The 15,875-nt window shown below is 51.2% G+C and overlaps 1 protein-coding gene across 1 annotated transcript in view; it reads right to left on the bottom strand.

The window, feature by feature from the left end:
• Nucleotides 1-7,901: 7,901 nt before the first annotated feature.
• The window catches only part of AATF (apoptosis antagonizing transcription factor), a 98,877-nt gene continuing 90,903 nt past the window's right edge, over nt 7,902-15,875 (bottom strand). The window contains exon 12 of the mRNA XM_059148123.1: nt 7,902-8,246. Coding sequence (XP_059004106.1) covers nt 8,183-8,246 — 64 coding nt within the window. The 3' untranslated portion in view covers nt 7,902-8,182. The remainder of the gene's footprint in view (nt 8,247-15,875) is intronic.

Raw genomic sequence — 15,875 nt, 5'->3', positions numbered from 1 at the left:
CTAAAACTCTACCCTAAAATATCTGCATACTAAACTACCAAGGACAGTTGAGCTTTCAAAGGGAGAAGATCAAAGTGCTGTCATCTTTTAATTTAATCCTTTTGTTGCATCAATGGTCTTAAGAGGGATGAGAGAGATCAAAATAAAAATGGAAACAAACTATATCTTTGTGGCTGTTGTGTTTTAGTCTTTTTTTCCTCAATTTGGGCCACAAAATAGGTCAGCTCCATTACTGATCAGCCTTCCCACAAATATTTAAAACAAATTGAATTGCACACCCAATACCCATCACAATTACACCAGGCACAATAACTAAATTAGCAATTCAACAAAATAATTGGAAATGCGATTCTCTCTATTCCACCAGTCTCCCTCGAGGGTTTAGCCGATCTATGGGGGAAAACTCAGCTTTCCTAATTCTGCAGCTAATTAGAGACACACTTGTAAATGAAGTTGTTTGTCTTAAAGTTGAAATTCTCATCTGGGGGGTGGGGGAGAGGGAAGGAGAGAGGAGAAAGTCCTTCCACTCTGGAGCAAGTGTATAAACAGGTAGAGGGAGCAAACGCCTGGGTTCGAATTAGCAGCCGTATCCGCAATTAATAAAACACCGCTATTTACCATCACTTCTCTGCAAGGGAACAACTTCAGAAGAGCCAGTCTGGCTGGAGAGAGGCCAGCACTGGTGACGGCCCTGGAGCCCTGTGTGCTGCGGGGAGGAGCGCGCCACCAGAACGATGGGGAGGGTCCAGAACACAGGCTGCTCCTGCACGGGCTCTTCTGTTTGGCCCAGGGAGCCCCGGGGCCTCTCCCAACAGAAAGCAGAGGGGAGGCTCCCGGGCCAAATAGACTGTCCCCCGCGGGCATCCGGCCATCCAGAGGTGGCAGTCTACCTTGGCCCACTTGTTCAGGCCACTCTTGGAGAAGCAATCTTGAGGTTTCAATTAGGCTGTCCTTGGCCTCTTTTTGCTCCTTCAGGAAGGGAAATCTCCATTTAATTATGTAACGGAGAACTAGGGCTTCCTTTTGTCTCCTCTTACCCTCCTTCAGGAAGATCAGGATGTGCCTCTAAAACGCAACCCCTCCACAGGGCTCCAAGGTCTTGAGGTCACGGTCATGGCGTTGGGGAGGCGCTCGGTCCCCAGGTGGCAGCTGGGAGCTCCTCTCCCATCGCCAGCCTTGCCCGGTAAGTGCGCACACCTGGGCTGCGCACCCCGCTGGGAACAAAGGCCTGACCTTACCAGAAGGTCAGCCCACGAAACAGTGGGCCCAGGGCCTGGGGAAGCCTCGGTTCCCGAGATCCTCGGGGAACATCACAGCACCCAGGTGGGGGGTGAGGCCAGGCGAGGAGCCTGCTAAAATGCTGATAAGTAAATTCAAAAGCACCTGCTCCTTACTGCTTATCTCTTCCAACAATGTGAACTCGGGAGTTATCACATTTAAAGTGTTCCGTATTAGCCTTACATTTAGCTCTTAAAACCAAGTGCAGTGCGCTACAACTTTAAAGGACACAAGAGTCAAACTGGAGAGTTGAAGGCAGCGGGGAGTCCATTCCTCGCCTGATCCCTCAGGAGGAGGGGTGAGGCCAGGCTAGAAGCCCAGGAAACCCCCTGCCACTCTGGGCACCCAGGCAGGAAGCCACTGCCCCTTTTTGTACCCCAGGTCATGGCCCAGCCACCCCAAAATCTCAAGCAGGCCCTTGTGCTCCCGTACCTGGTGGGCGAAGGGAGACACTGGGCCGCTCTGTCCCAGGGCTCGCTGGAGGGCTCGCTGCCCCATCTGTTGACGGCGGACTCCCGTTTCAATGCTGGTGTTTGCTGTGACTTGCAAATGGTTGGGAGATAACTTGTCTAGACCTGAGCTCTTGGACGTAGTAAGCCATTAGCCACACTGCAAGGGCCCAAAGCTAATGACTAGTGTGTGCAGAATGATAAGAGTTCCAGCCCCATCGTCCCAGAAAGTTCTACTGGGCAGCACTGGTTTAGATGTTCTGGACATAGCAAGGGCTAGAAGAGTCTTCTCCTGGGCGCCGCAGAACCCCCACTGGAAAGTGGGACGCTGGGAGCTCCACGCTGCCCAGGCTGCAGAGGGGCAGAAATCACGGGGCAGCGGGTTTATTGCTTCGGGCTCCGGAATCAGCCACACGTGCCTACAAACACGCACCTGGTCGCTGGAGGCAGCCCTCTGGACCAGACTGCGGGGCCACGGGGAAGTGCCCTCCTGCCAGGCTGCATTCTCACCTGGGGGAGCTAGAACCTTGGAAAGTGGTACCAAGCCTGGAAAGGAGCTGGGAGCCTGGCCTCCCGGGAGTGCCCGCCAGAATTAACAGAGCCGGTTCCGGAGGCGCTAAGGGCTTTGTCAGACCCAAGCTGGAGCACGCAGAGCTCTCCAGCACGGGGGAAGAGACGGGCACCCAGAGACTGGGTCACCCGCTCCCACAGCCCTTCGCTAAGCCTCCACCAGGTCCTGGCACACGGTGAGAGGTCCAGGACGGCCGCGTAAATGGACGTGAACATCTTTGCGCCTTTGCTGAACCCAAGTCTCCGCAGCTGCCTTTACTTGGATACAGCGGCAGGAGAGAAGCGCAGCTGAGCCTCATTTTGCTGAGTAGAGCCGGAGGTCCAAGGTTAACCGGCTTCCCCAAGGTCAAACCCTAGCAGGTTTCATTTCTAGGCCAGGATTCTTTCCACCTCACCTTCTGTTCCTATCTGGGCTTTACTGGGAAAGTAAAAGTAAAAAAACCCCACTCCTGGACTAAGCTGTGCCCCCAAGTTTCTGCAGGAGCCGGTAAGCTGGGCCCCAGCTAAACCCAGCAGCCCCTATGGTGGGGAAGGACAGGCCAGGAGGAGGGGAAGTAGGAGGAGGAGGAGGAAGGGCCTCACCACTGACAGGCGCCTGCCAGAGCGCCCCAGCTCATTTCCAATCCAGTCACAAACAGGAAGGTGGGGTGGGGGGCTGAGCAGGGACCCTTATGTGTTACTGTCACGGTGCCTGTTGGGGACCTTATATTCTTCCACCCTATCAGCGATGCGGGATTGTTGGTGGCTGGTTGGTTGTTGCTTTTAAGTTTTTAAATTTTCTCTCCCGAGAATTCAGTGTCTTTGACCTCGACAAATGAACGGAGGACCCTGAACCAACGGAAATAAAAGCAGCAAACTTCCCAGGAATATAAATTCTGGGGCAGCAGCACTCTAGAGGCAGACACCCTCCCCCGCCCCCCAACACCCCCCCAACCGGGGGGGGGGGGTAGGGCGCAGGTGGAGCCCGAGGCTGGTGGGGGCACCCCCTCTGCGCTTCCGCCCCCCTCCTGTCCAGAGCAGGGGCGTGGCCGGGACAGCTGTGCGCAGGGGTGGGGGATACAAATCTGCAGGGCGACAGGGACATCCCCCCACACACACACCGCCTGGACTCAACAGAGAAGGAGCAATTATTTGAGGGATGTTAGGAAGAAAGGGAAAGTAAAGAAAGATGGAAAGAAAATGAGGTAGATGAGCTTTAAAACGACGACTAGGCAAGCGCAATGTAATTAATTCCTCACACAAGGGCCCCCACTACCCAAGCACATACCTACATTTAAAAGTAAAAACACAGACTGAGGTAGAAAACAAGGTTCATCGGCTTGAGATGAGGCTCGCTGCTTGGATTTGGGTGCAGTAAGCACGGGGACACAGGGCCACAGAGGCAGGGCGTCGCAGAGGGGCGGCCCACAGCCCGGCCCTGACACGGCTGCGGGTCTACACCCGCGGCCTGCCAGCCTCCTGACCTTTGGCTTGTCTGCAAAGTTTGCTGAGACGGGTGGCTGTGTCATTCTTGAGTCTGGCCCAGGAAGACTTGGATCTTGGCATCACCACATTCCATGGACACAGTGACTGCTATGTCCCTGGGGAGCGGTTCCAAGGGTGATGATGAGTGTCATGTTTGGATTCATTCAGTGCCTCGAACTCAGCTCCCTCTGGTGAAACGGTGAGAGGTGAAGAGGCAGTGATCGTGGGAGAGCTCTTAGCAAGTACAGGGGAACCAGGAAAACCAACCTCTGAGAGGAAACGATGCTTCTAAACTGGGTATGCGGAGTGTGGTGCCGGTTGGCTTCCAGAGGACTATCCTCAGTGTTCTGCTGGTTCTCAGGGTTTCCGAATGATACCCCTGGTGGCGACCCCTGGAAGCCCTGGCTACCCAGCAAGGACCATACAAGCAGCGAGGAGGAGTACACAGCCACGGGAGGGGAGGGAAACCCACCTGAGGGATCCCCAGGATGAAGACCCCGAAAGCAGCAAGAGCCTAAAACTGTAGGGGAGAGTGGAGCAGATTATATTCCATCCAGTGGGCAAAGAAAGGTATGGGGGCCGAAGAGGGAGATGATGGTGTCACTTTCTGTTTCTCCATTTAAAAAAAAATTTTTTTTTTTAAAGATTTTTATTTATTTATTTGACAGAGAGAGATTACAAGCAGGCAGAGAGGCAGGTAGAGAGAGAGGAGGAAGCAGGCTCCCTGCTGAGCAGAGAGCCCCATGCAGGACTCGATCCCAGGACCCTGAGATCATGACCTGAGCCGAAGGCAGCGGCCCAACCCACTGAGCCACCCAGGCGCCCCTGTTTCTCCATCTTTCATGGGAGCATCTTCAAACACATTACAGGCCGCAGCTCTTTAATCCTCCCAGAGGAGGATGCTGATTTGCAGTGTTCCCTTGGGGGCAAGAAAGAAACCCCGGGATCAGGCTCCTGGGCCAGTCTTCTCTCTGCCTCTCCACACCCTTTGCTGCGGAACCACAGGGCCTACGGCGAGGCAGCAGTGGACAGGCTACTGAAATAAGACTTCGTAATAGGGATCAAGAGCCTTGCCAACCGTCGGACTCTTTCTTTCCCCTGATCCATTTTATTCCTAAAAATATATGCCAAAAAAAAAATTTTTTTTTTAAGATTTTATTGAGAGGGAGAGAGCGAGCATGCACACGAGTGGGGGAGATGCAGAGGGACAGGGAGCAGCAGACTCCCGGCTGAGCAGGGGGCACCAAGGCCGGACTCGATCCCAGGACCCTGGCATCATGACCAGAGCTGAAGGCAGATGCTTAACCGACTGAGCCACCCAGGTGCCCTGAAAAATAATTATTTCAAAAGACCATAAAGGAGCTTTATGCACAAATGTTAGACAGTAACATTATTCATAATGGCAAATAGTTGTTAACAATTAAACGTTCAACTACTGGCTAAGTGCTAAAGATACAGGCCCCAAATGGAATTCTTAGTTAGCAATTAAATGACTTAAAAGGTATCTGTAAAACATGGAAATAATCTTTAACTGTATTATTTTTTTAAGATTTTTTGTAAGGTTATTTTTTAAAAGATTTTATTTGATAGAGATCACAAGTAGGCAGAGAGGCAGGCAGAGAAAGAGAGGGGGAAGTAGGCTCCCCACTGAGCAGCGAGCCCGATGCTTGATCCCAGATCATGACCTGAGCCAAAGGCAGAGGCTTAACCCACTGAGCCACCCAGGCGCCCCTAAAGATTTGTTTTAGAGAGAGAGAGTGCACGCAAGTAGGAGGAAAGCAGAGGGACAGGGAGAGAGAATGTCACGCAGACCCCCTGCTAAGCACGGAGACCAACATGGGACTCAGTCGCAGGACCCTGAGATCATGACCTGAGCTGAAATCTAGGATCAGGCGCTTAACCGACAGAGCCAGCCAGGCGGCTCTGCACTAAGTAACCTCTACACTGAACGTGGGTCTCAAACTCGCAAACCTGAGCTCCACAGTCACATGCCCCTCTTTCACTAAACTATTAATATTAACATGCAGGATACCATGTACCTACCAGTGGTTTCCAACTGGGGGGGGGGGTGTTAGGTGGAGGGGGAGGTGTGCCCACTTGAGTATTTTCTTTTTTCATTGTTTTTAAAAGACTGAGTAGAAAATTTCAAATAGTCTAAAGTAAAAACAAAGTCTCCCCCGGCAGCTACCCCGGGGCGGGGGTGGGGGAAGAAGAGGCAGGGCCCCTCCACACCACAGCTGCCCTGACAGGAAAGACGGCCCTGGAGTACTGAACTGTGAACACCGAGAGGTGGGTATTTCTGGGTGACAGGATATTGGCCAGGACTTCTTACCTGTCCCTTCTACTTTGCTGTAGTTAGTTGTTAGTATAAAATAATCTAAGGCAAGAAAGCAGCCTTTGTCCTCTGTCATGAGGAGAGGGGCCCACTGCCTGCTTCCCAGCCCATGGTGGGTGGGGGGCGCTGCCAGGCCCCCGCTCCCCGCAGCGAGCGTTCTGGGAGCTCTCTGAGGTCGGTGGCTCCCAGGCTTCCTGTGTGCAGTAGTCAGCTGGGCAAAAAGAAAATAAGCAAACTCCACACAAAAGGGAGGAATGCTTCAGTCAACACTGAAAAAGGGCCTTGGATGGAAACTCGTGATAACAGTTCTCACCTCATTTGAAAATCAGCATTAGCTACCAAAATGTAAAGTATTAGTTTTATTAAAATGCAAATCAATCAACTAATCTGTCTTTCTAGTAACAGTTGAATTGCAGTATCCGTGTCAATTAAAATAGTTTCCAATTTATTCTTGGCTGGAAGGAGGCTGGTCTTCTGAATTTTAAAATGCAAGCCTCTCTTTACTGAAAATTCTGTTCTTTCTCATCTCTCCTGATTTTAATTCATTTTAATTAAACACGTTGGACTCCAAATATCTTGAAGTGCCTGTTTAAATCTTTTTCTTTATCAGGTCAAGAGTGACTGTGGCAAAGATTCAATCTCTTCAGGAAAGAGGTTAGCGGCAGGCTCGCCGGAAGTCCCATATTAGGAGGTTACTTACTGCTGCTCTAATGTGCACGATTCAGGCTCCTCAGGCTAGGTGGACAGGATTGGATGTTCTCCATTTTAAAAAGTGATCATTTTGAAGGGAGTAAATGTGGGGGAACTCTATTCCTGTTGATTGATCTTTTGGGTAGCTGGAGATAACACTGAAAATTAAACATTTCCCTGACAGTCAAGCCCAAGAGGTAAGTACTGAGACCAGAGAAACAAATCATCACATACCAAGGTCCAATTAATGTGAAATGGAAAAACCTTCCTCCCCCATTCCGGCCCGTCTCGAGCTCAGCAGACGCTCTGACGCTCACACCACACCATGAGGCCGATCACACGCAGGACTCGCTGCATCTGGAGCCCTGCCTCTAGGGCCGGCACATGGCCCCCACACACTGAGGCAGTCTGACAGGTGGGACTCCCGGGTACCCAAATCTGTCACTTGGTTCTGACATTTCAGAACAGTATCAGAACCTGACGTTAACAATAGTAACTAGTTCTGCACCACAACTGAATGCGGGTTTCTTCTCGAATTCCACAGCTCCATGTAAAGATGTGGGCAAAGGAGCCGGGGGCGGTCAGCAGCGAGTGCCGGACGCACACATTGCTTATGCGAGATAATCTTCATTGCATACTGACCACAGCAGGCCAATAAATCCCCCTTATGGGGATTTAATTTCCAGCTTTTGACCTTTGCATGAAAAACAAGTGAATCATTTCCTCCTGCTGGATTTACACCAGAGCTCATCTCAATAAAGTGATTTAGGAATGGTGAGACTGGAAAAGGACTGTGGAAGAAATCTACAGGGCGAAGAGGAGGAAATGATAAAGAAGTCAGGGAGCTGTATTTGTGACACACAGGCGAATGCCTCCAAGTAACAGAGTCTCCTGGGCACAGTTCATAGGTTTCTGGGGATTCCCTGCTCCTCGGAGCAGTGAGCCATCACCAAACATGACCTGCCCAGTAAGCGGCATCCTGGCTTCCACGAACTTTGTATCGTGAGAGGAGGCCGTGTGACTGGAAAGAAAGTGAAAACCGTCCTCCACAAAGCTATCCCTCCACCAGAGCTCTCAAGCTGACTGACTCCGTGCTAAGACATCATGCGCATGGCCATGGCCGTAACAACACGGTTTATTTGTGATGGTGAACGAGCGTGGGGCACGGGTCCCCAGCAAACGGAAGCACAGGGGACATGCACACTTGACTCCAGGCTTTCTGGGTCTTATTAGGCACGTGCTCTAAATCCCCCACCTGCCCAGGACTTCCCAACTAGCCCAAAGTCATGGGCTGATGGCTTCCCATGTTTGGGGCTGGCAAGCTGGCGCATGGTGTATCCGCCTGTCCGTGTGTCCGGTCCCTGCCTCGGGCCTGTAGCAAGAGTGGCGGGTGCGGTCAGTCCCTTTGGCCTTCGTCAGGAGGATGGAGCTGCCCAAAAAGAGATCGATACAACTCAGTCCTAGAAGACAAACAAAACAAATTGGTAAATACACTGGTTCCCTTTTCAAGGTTCAGCAAGAACTGAGAAGCCAGGAAATGTCCCCTTGGTTTCTTCAATGGCCAACACGACCTTGTAATTAAAAATGCATCCCACAGCCCTTACTCACAAATATAAAGGAAGGTAAAACGCAGAAGCAGCCAATCAAATAGTAAAATATGTAAATAGTCCGGTGTGGCTGGATACCTGTCTCCAGGGAATGAGTTTTCTATAAGTTTGCCCTTTACAGACAGGCTCTTCAAGTAAGAAAACAAGATTGAATATTTTAATAGGATGTATGAGACTGCCGCACGACGAGGAGGATTCAATCAGACATGGGATGTAGGGGGATATGATTTAGTTTTCATACATTTTCTTGGACTTGGCAGTACTTGAAAAACAATGAAAATGACCTGGCAACAAGATTCCAATTACTATCACATGTGCAGCTGTTTGGTGGTGGAACTAAGGTTCTCCCCCACTCCCCTGGCCCCTTTTATCTATTTTCAATCTAATAAATAATTCGATTGGCTAATTTATTTCTAGAGCTGGACTTCGAAATTCAGAAAATGATAGTATGCCAGGGTCTTGGGTCTTTGAAAATAAAGTCTCCTTTCCAACCTCTGTTTCTGCTGTCAAGTGACATACACACACACACACACACGCAACAACCCACCCAGCCCACGTTCTCTGTCAAGGCCTGGAAATATCAAAAGAGGTGGGCTGGGGTCTCTCCTGCCCTGGTCATGGGAGCACCCAAACACGGTCCCGCGCGCAGAGAGCGCAGATCCCCCCTGCGGAGATGTGAGGAGGGTGGCGAGCCACGGAGGAAACAGGGCCAGCCAAGGCAGGTGACCCACAGCTGCCCCTGCAGGAAGGTCGCACCACTAACCCCCACAGAGGGAGGCCAGGCACACACAGCTATGGTCGAGGGCCAGCCAGGGAATGACCCCACAAGAAAGCTGTTTTATACTTTCAAGAGCTCACCCTAAAAGACAGCCTGACATGCTGGCTAAGAGAATAGGCTTATAAAAGTGCCCTCATTACTCGAGAGCCATCTTCAGCAAATCTGACTTTCCAAACAGAACAAAACACCAAACCACCACCCTTCAAATAGCTATTTCGGGTTAACAAGGCTGCAACACAAAAACTTCTCAGTCTGTGTATGAAGTCATCCTGCGAGGGTGGTATGTGGAAACAGAGGTACCATCTTGAGGAAGTCCAGCAATAAAAGAAGCATATTAAGACTTCTAGAAAAGGAAAAATCCTAAAGAAATCGCAGGTGCCCAGAATGCAGCCTGACCCTTTCCTGCTGGGGACCACAAGGCAGGCAAAGAAGTGCAGGTGCGCAAATAGCAGATCTCCAGGATGATCACAGAGATTTTACCCAAGAATTTGCCAGCAGCTGCCCCTGAGCTGTGGACCAGATCTGTGGCCCAGAGACAAGGGCCACAGCCTCACCTGGAGCTCGGCTCTTTTGTTCCTCCGGCCATGCACACCTGCCAGCCTGCACTGGCCAGCCCACAAGTACAAGCTGGGTGGAAGGCGCTTCGGACCAGAGGCCAACAAGAGGCAGGCGGCCTCACTTCCAGAGGCCGAGGCTTCCAAATCACCAGCTCCATCACCCGGAGGACAGCTGGGCCCAGCGCGAGCTTCCTGGGATCTCACGGTGGCCAATTGCCCATAAGCACAAGTCTCTCTGGTCATTTCCACACACAATGAAACGGCACGGAGGGGAGAGCGGCCGGGACAAGGACAGTCTGGCTTTAGGGCTGCGTGGGCTGGTGAGGGCCCCGCTCGCCAGCCCGGCCCCCGTCATTACTGCCACCAAGGGCCTCCGCTCAGCACCCGGCCCTGCGCCAGTTACCGGCCGCAGCAGGGTTCACGTGTCAGGAGCGCCGAGTGAAATGCTGAAACCCATGTTTTGATAGAACATCATTTCACACTCAGGTGGACAAAGCTGACAAACATATGCAGCTGTTCATGGCAAAGCAACTTGGAAGGCTGAGGGGTCTGGATCTTTTAAAACAGTTTGAGAGAGAGACACACACACACACACACAAACACTAAGAGGAAGGGATGATTCCAATCTAAGACCTCCAATGTCACTGCAGCTCTGGGTCTTCCTTAGTGACCGGCTCTACCCCCACAGCATCTTCAACTCCCCTGCTCCCACCTAGCCCCCCCCATTCTAGCCTCACCATCGCTGGCCAAGAGTAAGGTGACAGCCTCCAACTGATGTTCCCGTTCCCCCCTCGCCCTGCTGTTTCTTAGCCCCAACGGGACACCACACACCCCCCAAAATCACCTATAGGATGAAGACCCCCAGCACCAACTGGTCTGCTCTGTGCGGCTCCAGCACATGGTTCCCTGCAGAGGCTCTTTGCAGTGGCCTGTGGGGTGGGCAGGGGGCAACGCGGCCGCAGCCCGGGCCCCGCATCTGTCTGCCCACCTCCTGCAAGAGTTCTACAACACCACTACAGCAGCCCCCTCACACACACAGTTTTTCTCAATAAATTTACTAGTCACAAAGGACATAATTATCAGAGTCTTGTGAATACTAACTTCTGGAATAAAACTCGCTCATTTCTTCTGTAAAGCACCCGATAGCGATGTTCGCGCCATTCTGACTTGATACCGATCATCGTTCATTTAAATAACATATGAACATACTCTTCTACTTGGCAATTTTACAGCTTTCTTTCCTTTCTTAAACTTGTATTTCCATTTGATTTCTCCCTACAGATTTTTGTCCTAATTGTTTTATGCTTGAAAGTCTTTTATTGATCACCCTATTACACTTCTTGGCCACAAAAAATAAGTATGCAAATTGAAACACTTTTTATGAAATTTCAGAAGTTAAAAATATTTTCATTTCTTGACACCGTAAGGCTTTAAGTAATTAAAAAAATACTTCTGGATTGTGTCATTATTACACAATTATTATCCGGATACAACAGACATATACAACAACAGTTAAATAAAATGTATTATAATTTTGGTGAAAATTTATTACGGTAACTGTATAAAACATTGCTGGAACTGCACGTCTTCATAATATGGACGGGGCCAGTCATGCACTCATGGTGAACAGTATTTATCTCCAGAATGAAAGAACGCTCAGCATCCAGGCTTTTTCTGTTGGTTTTTGCAGACGCAAGTGCAGAGAAACTTCATCACATGGACAAGCAGACAGGGACAGGGGAGTTTTGTGACAGCAATGTCCCCCAATTCTTTTGATTCCTTCTGAATTACCTGCCCCCCAACATCACATAGTGATCTACCACCAAAAACTGTTTTAATGATGTGCCAGCTGACAGCTCAATTAGGTTGTCTTGCAGCTTTGTCGGAAATAAAGCCCTGGAACCCTCGGAGCCACAGGGCCTTGTCACCTAGTACCGGTGCCCTCTGTTCTCAATTCCCGCCCGCCTCAGTGCTGTGAGGCACGCCCCCGCTCGGTGCCTGGGTGGGAACCCTTCAAGTCAGAGAGAGGAGGGGCACGGCGGGTTGCTCAGTGGGTGGGGGGCGCTGTGAGAGGTGAGACTGGAGACCCCGGTCTAGGTGCCTTCTCCAGCCGCCCCACTCTTACCCTGAGTGGGGTAAGAGCACACAGCTGGGAACTGATTCCCAAAAAATGTGTATGTCCCTTCCCCTCGGGGAGTCTCTGCATACCCCAGCATGAAGACTCAGGGCCCGAAGCACAGCGTCCCCTCCCCCCAACACGCACACACGCACGTGACATGGTGTCAGTGCTGAGGGAAAGGGAAAGGCATTTTCACAGAAAAGGAGCCTGTCCACATCCCTTTCCCCATCCCGAGGAAAACAAAACTAAAAATAAAACTGGGTGATAAAAAGGCACCATGGGACAGAGGGCTGGACTGCCTTCTGCCACTCGGAACATCTCCCTCCGCACCATCCTTCCTAACCGGGATTTAGCCATGCAGAGAAGCTCAACTATCAATCCTTCAGGTTAACCTTGTCTCCATCTGATTTTCTAGGGTAAGTGTATAGTTTAATACTTGAGGTCCCCTTAAGGCTATGCATAATGAACTTAGTTTAAAAAAAAAAAAAAAGCGTAATTCCTGCTCCCTATCACTTCAAGAATCAAGATTTGAATCACTGAGCTGAAACACCTCCCCCCGGGTTACCCTTCCCCCACACTCCCGGCCTCACTGGCCAGTGGGAATGTCCACTGTGGAAAATGTATTAATGTCCGTATCATGCAGGAGAATAACCTACGGAGTAATTAACAAGACTTGGACCTAAGGTAGAAGGTCGATAGCAGGGGCCCTTCCTTGAATTAAAATTTAACTTACCCTTTATTGCAACCTACAAAAGCAAGTAATGAGCACTAACATTTTTATTTCTTTTAAACTGTCATTTAGGCTGTAGAGGGGATAATTACCTATCTCTAGTGTAGTAAGGTTTTATAACCCTTAGTGAGGCATTTTCTAATTTAATATTTTTACTATATTATCATAAAACCTGTTTCTGGAAAAAAAATGATCATGGATTAGCAGCCATTTTCCATAAAGACAGAATGTGTGTGTGTGTGTGTGTTAGAATTTGGCTTATTTATGACCTGATTTTTCTGAAGAGACTCAAAGTATGGCAGCAGAGAGGGTCAAAGAGTGCAGTCACTGGGGCGGAGGGCGAGTTTGGAGCAGCCCAGTGAGGTGGGGACAGGCAGCGCCCAAGGGAGACTGCAGCCTCAAGTGTGCCCCCCCCCCCCCGCTCCTTTCAGCTCTTCCTGTGCTCCTCCCACTGACTGTGACAGAAACAAGAGTCGTCCCTGCTGCCGTCGGGGCAGTCGGCGCAAAGCAGCCCATCACACCTGTACAGGATCTGTGCGGCCTTTCAACTCACCAGGTCAGGGGCCTGCAGCACCCGGGGCCAGGAGGCGCACTATGTTGTCCCCAGACCCCAAAGCTGCGGAGCCAGCCCCGAGCTCTATCCACCTGTCCCCATGGCCAGAGGCAGGCAGAGAGCAAAGCAGAGGGCACTCTCCGAGCCAGTGCTGCAGTCGGGGCTGTGAGCCGGGCCTCCGAACGGGCTGCTGGAGACCGCAGTGCTGCTCTCCAGATTAGACTCACACACGTCATTTGACCTTGACTAATCTGAAATTGTTCGTTTGTTGCTTCATGGTATGTGTGGGGGGGCTCTTCCTGCGTACCCAGACACATCCCAGGGTGCGTTGTGGCCCTTCCTCCTTGCACCGGCCCCGTCCCCACACAGCCCGTGCCCCGACCCCTCGCCTGGCACTGGCTCCCTGTGTGGCCGTGGGAGAACCACAGGATGCAGGAGCACACAAGAGAGCTTCCTCCCACCTTGGAATCCCCACGAACCCAAATCCTTAGGGGTCAGTGCAGGAAGCACAGGAACAGCAACTCCCATGGACTGGCAGGGGCTCGGGTGACAGACACCTGCACTGGAGAGTCACTGGTGATGCTACCGCCGCCAGCCTTCCCTCACCTTTGTGTTCTGGGAAGAGCTGACCTCCTAGAGCCGCGGAGGCTGACAAACATGATGAAGGGGAGCCCCCACCTCACACCAGCCCCCTGAAGGCCCCACATGAGCCTCATCTGGTTCTGGGGCAGCCGGCAAGGCCCAAGCGAGAGGAGAAGCGCCTGCTGGGCTGGCCGGACGCTGAGGCCCACCGGCCCTCCGGAGCCCAGACACAGACCCCACGGACCGCTCGTCCCGCAGCCACGCTTCAATGATTGGAGGCCCTCTGAGAACCAGATCTGTTCCGAACCAGATCTGTTCCTCACGAGGTGCAGAGAGCCCCTTCCTTCCCGCTGAGACAAAGCCGGGAGAGGCCCCAAGGCTCAGGTCCTTGCGCCCTCCCTGCCCAGCACAGCCCTGCTGGTCCAGAGTGGGCAGGACGGGGCTCCCTCCCCGCACTGCCCTCGGCGCACACTTCCCCTGCCCTCACGGGGATTCGGCTCTCCCTGATTGGCAACAAGACATCTTGCCAATTCTCGCTAGACACACACCACTGACCCCAAACAAAGGGACCCTCCGGAGCCTGACCCTCTAAACGCTTTGTGGTCAGCTCCTCAAAACATGAGACACAAGATGGTACCTTCCTTTAATCTTTCATTCCCTCTGCTTTCTCTGACCCAGAGCCATTCTACCCTGTATCAGTGACTTTACAGGTGAGACAAAGGTGCTTGAGAAATGCTTCTGTGACTTAGCAGGGGAAATATACCAATCCACATGGCAAGCAACTGCCCTGTGCTCTTTGGGGGCTGAGGCAGAGGGTAAACCCTAACCCGTCCCAGGAACAACATCAGAGGCAGGGACATGTGCTAGAACCTGTCTCCAAGACTGGACTGTTAGGGACGCAAGCCAAGGGAAGAGATACATGCAGCTCTTAGGACAACATAGAGGATATGACAGTGGAAAATTTAGGATTCCTGAAGGTAGCCAGGAGGTCAGCACTTAACTCTTACTTGCTCTCCTCCCAACATCCCCTGGCAACAATAAGTGGATCACAGGCTCCTTTCCTGAAATCTCATCACAATTCCATACCAACCCCCGCCCCCACATACACGGCCCTCCCCTTGCACCCAAGAAATGAGGTAAAAAGGAAAGAAAGCAGCCTTCTCTTACCTAGGACTTATTTCTTAACAGATCAAGTTAGAGCAAAGTAGACAGGACTCGAAGGATGCCCACATCCGTGGCTAATTACCTAATCTGGAGACAAGGCAAGTCTCCAAGCAGCTGCCCGAATCTGCCACGAGGTGGCAGTACACGACCCAGTTCTAAGGCCTTGGCCAGTGGCTTGGCTTCCAGCAAACTGCGCCCGTAAATTACCTAGTGTGTCTGCTCTCATCACCATCTTCCCCGTGCTTGAAGGAGACTTTAGAAGGTCTGTTCCAATTCACTCTTTTGGTCGGGTCAGAACTAGGTCCTTCAAACCTCTGCAAATGCTTTTAGCTCTGCAGCTTTAAATTACAGATGGTGACATATGGCCTCTGGCCTGTCTCCTAAAGATCAGACAGACTGGAGATTTATAAATGTTCAGAAAAGTGGGTTGAGGGCCCAAACAAAGGAACTGAAAGGCTCGGGAAAGTAAGGAAAGGGAAGAAGGCCAGGAGAGATGGCACGAGGGCCGAATCTACACAGGGTTCCTCGCTCAGACTCCTTCCTGGTTCCTAAGTCAGCTACACTCAACTTTGCTCAAACAAAGGAAGACAAATACTTGAAACTTCTGTCATCCCTACCACCAGCTTTAAGTCTTTCAAATTTTTCTAAAGAAAAATAATTTACCTTGGTGGACTAGCATTAAAAGGGTTGGTGGTGGCCAGGGATGGGAGACGACACTGGCACTGTAGACAAAAGGGATGTGGCCTCCCTTCCTGTGCATTAATATTCCATATTCCTGGGATGATTTCCACTTTCACAGTTTGACTGTTTTATAACAGATTTGATGCGAGAGAAGACAAATGGCCTCGCTCAGGAAAGACGACAAATCATCTCACCGCTTTTAGCAGGGTTTTCTCTTTATTTTTATTTATTTTTATTCTGTGGCTGGGCTGCAGAGCTCTCTGCCTTGCTGGAGATGTTTAATATTAACGTCAGGCCCCCGCGATCCCGGCAATAGAG

The sequence above is a fragment of the Mustela lutreola genome, chromosome 15 (genome assembly GCF_030435805.1).
Source record: "Mustela lutreola isolate mMusLut2 chromosome 15, mMusLut2.pri, whole genome shotgun sequence".
NCBI classification, from domain to species: domain Eukaryota; kingdom Metazoa; phylum Chordata; class Mammalia; order Carnivora; family Mustelidae; genus Mustela; species Mustela lutreola.
This window is presented reverse-complemented; position numbering and strand designations above follow the sequence as displayed.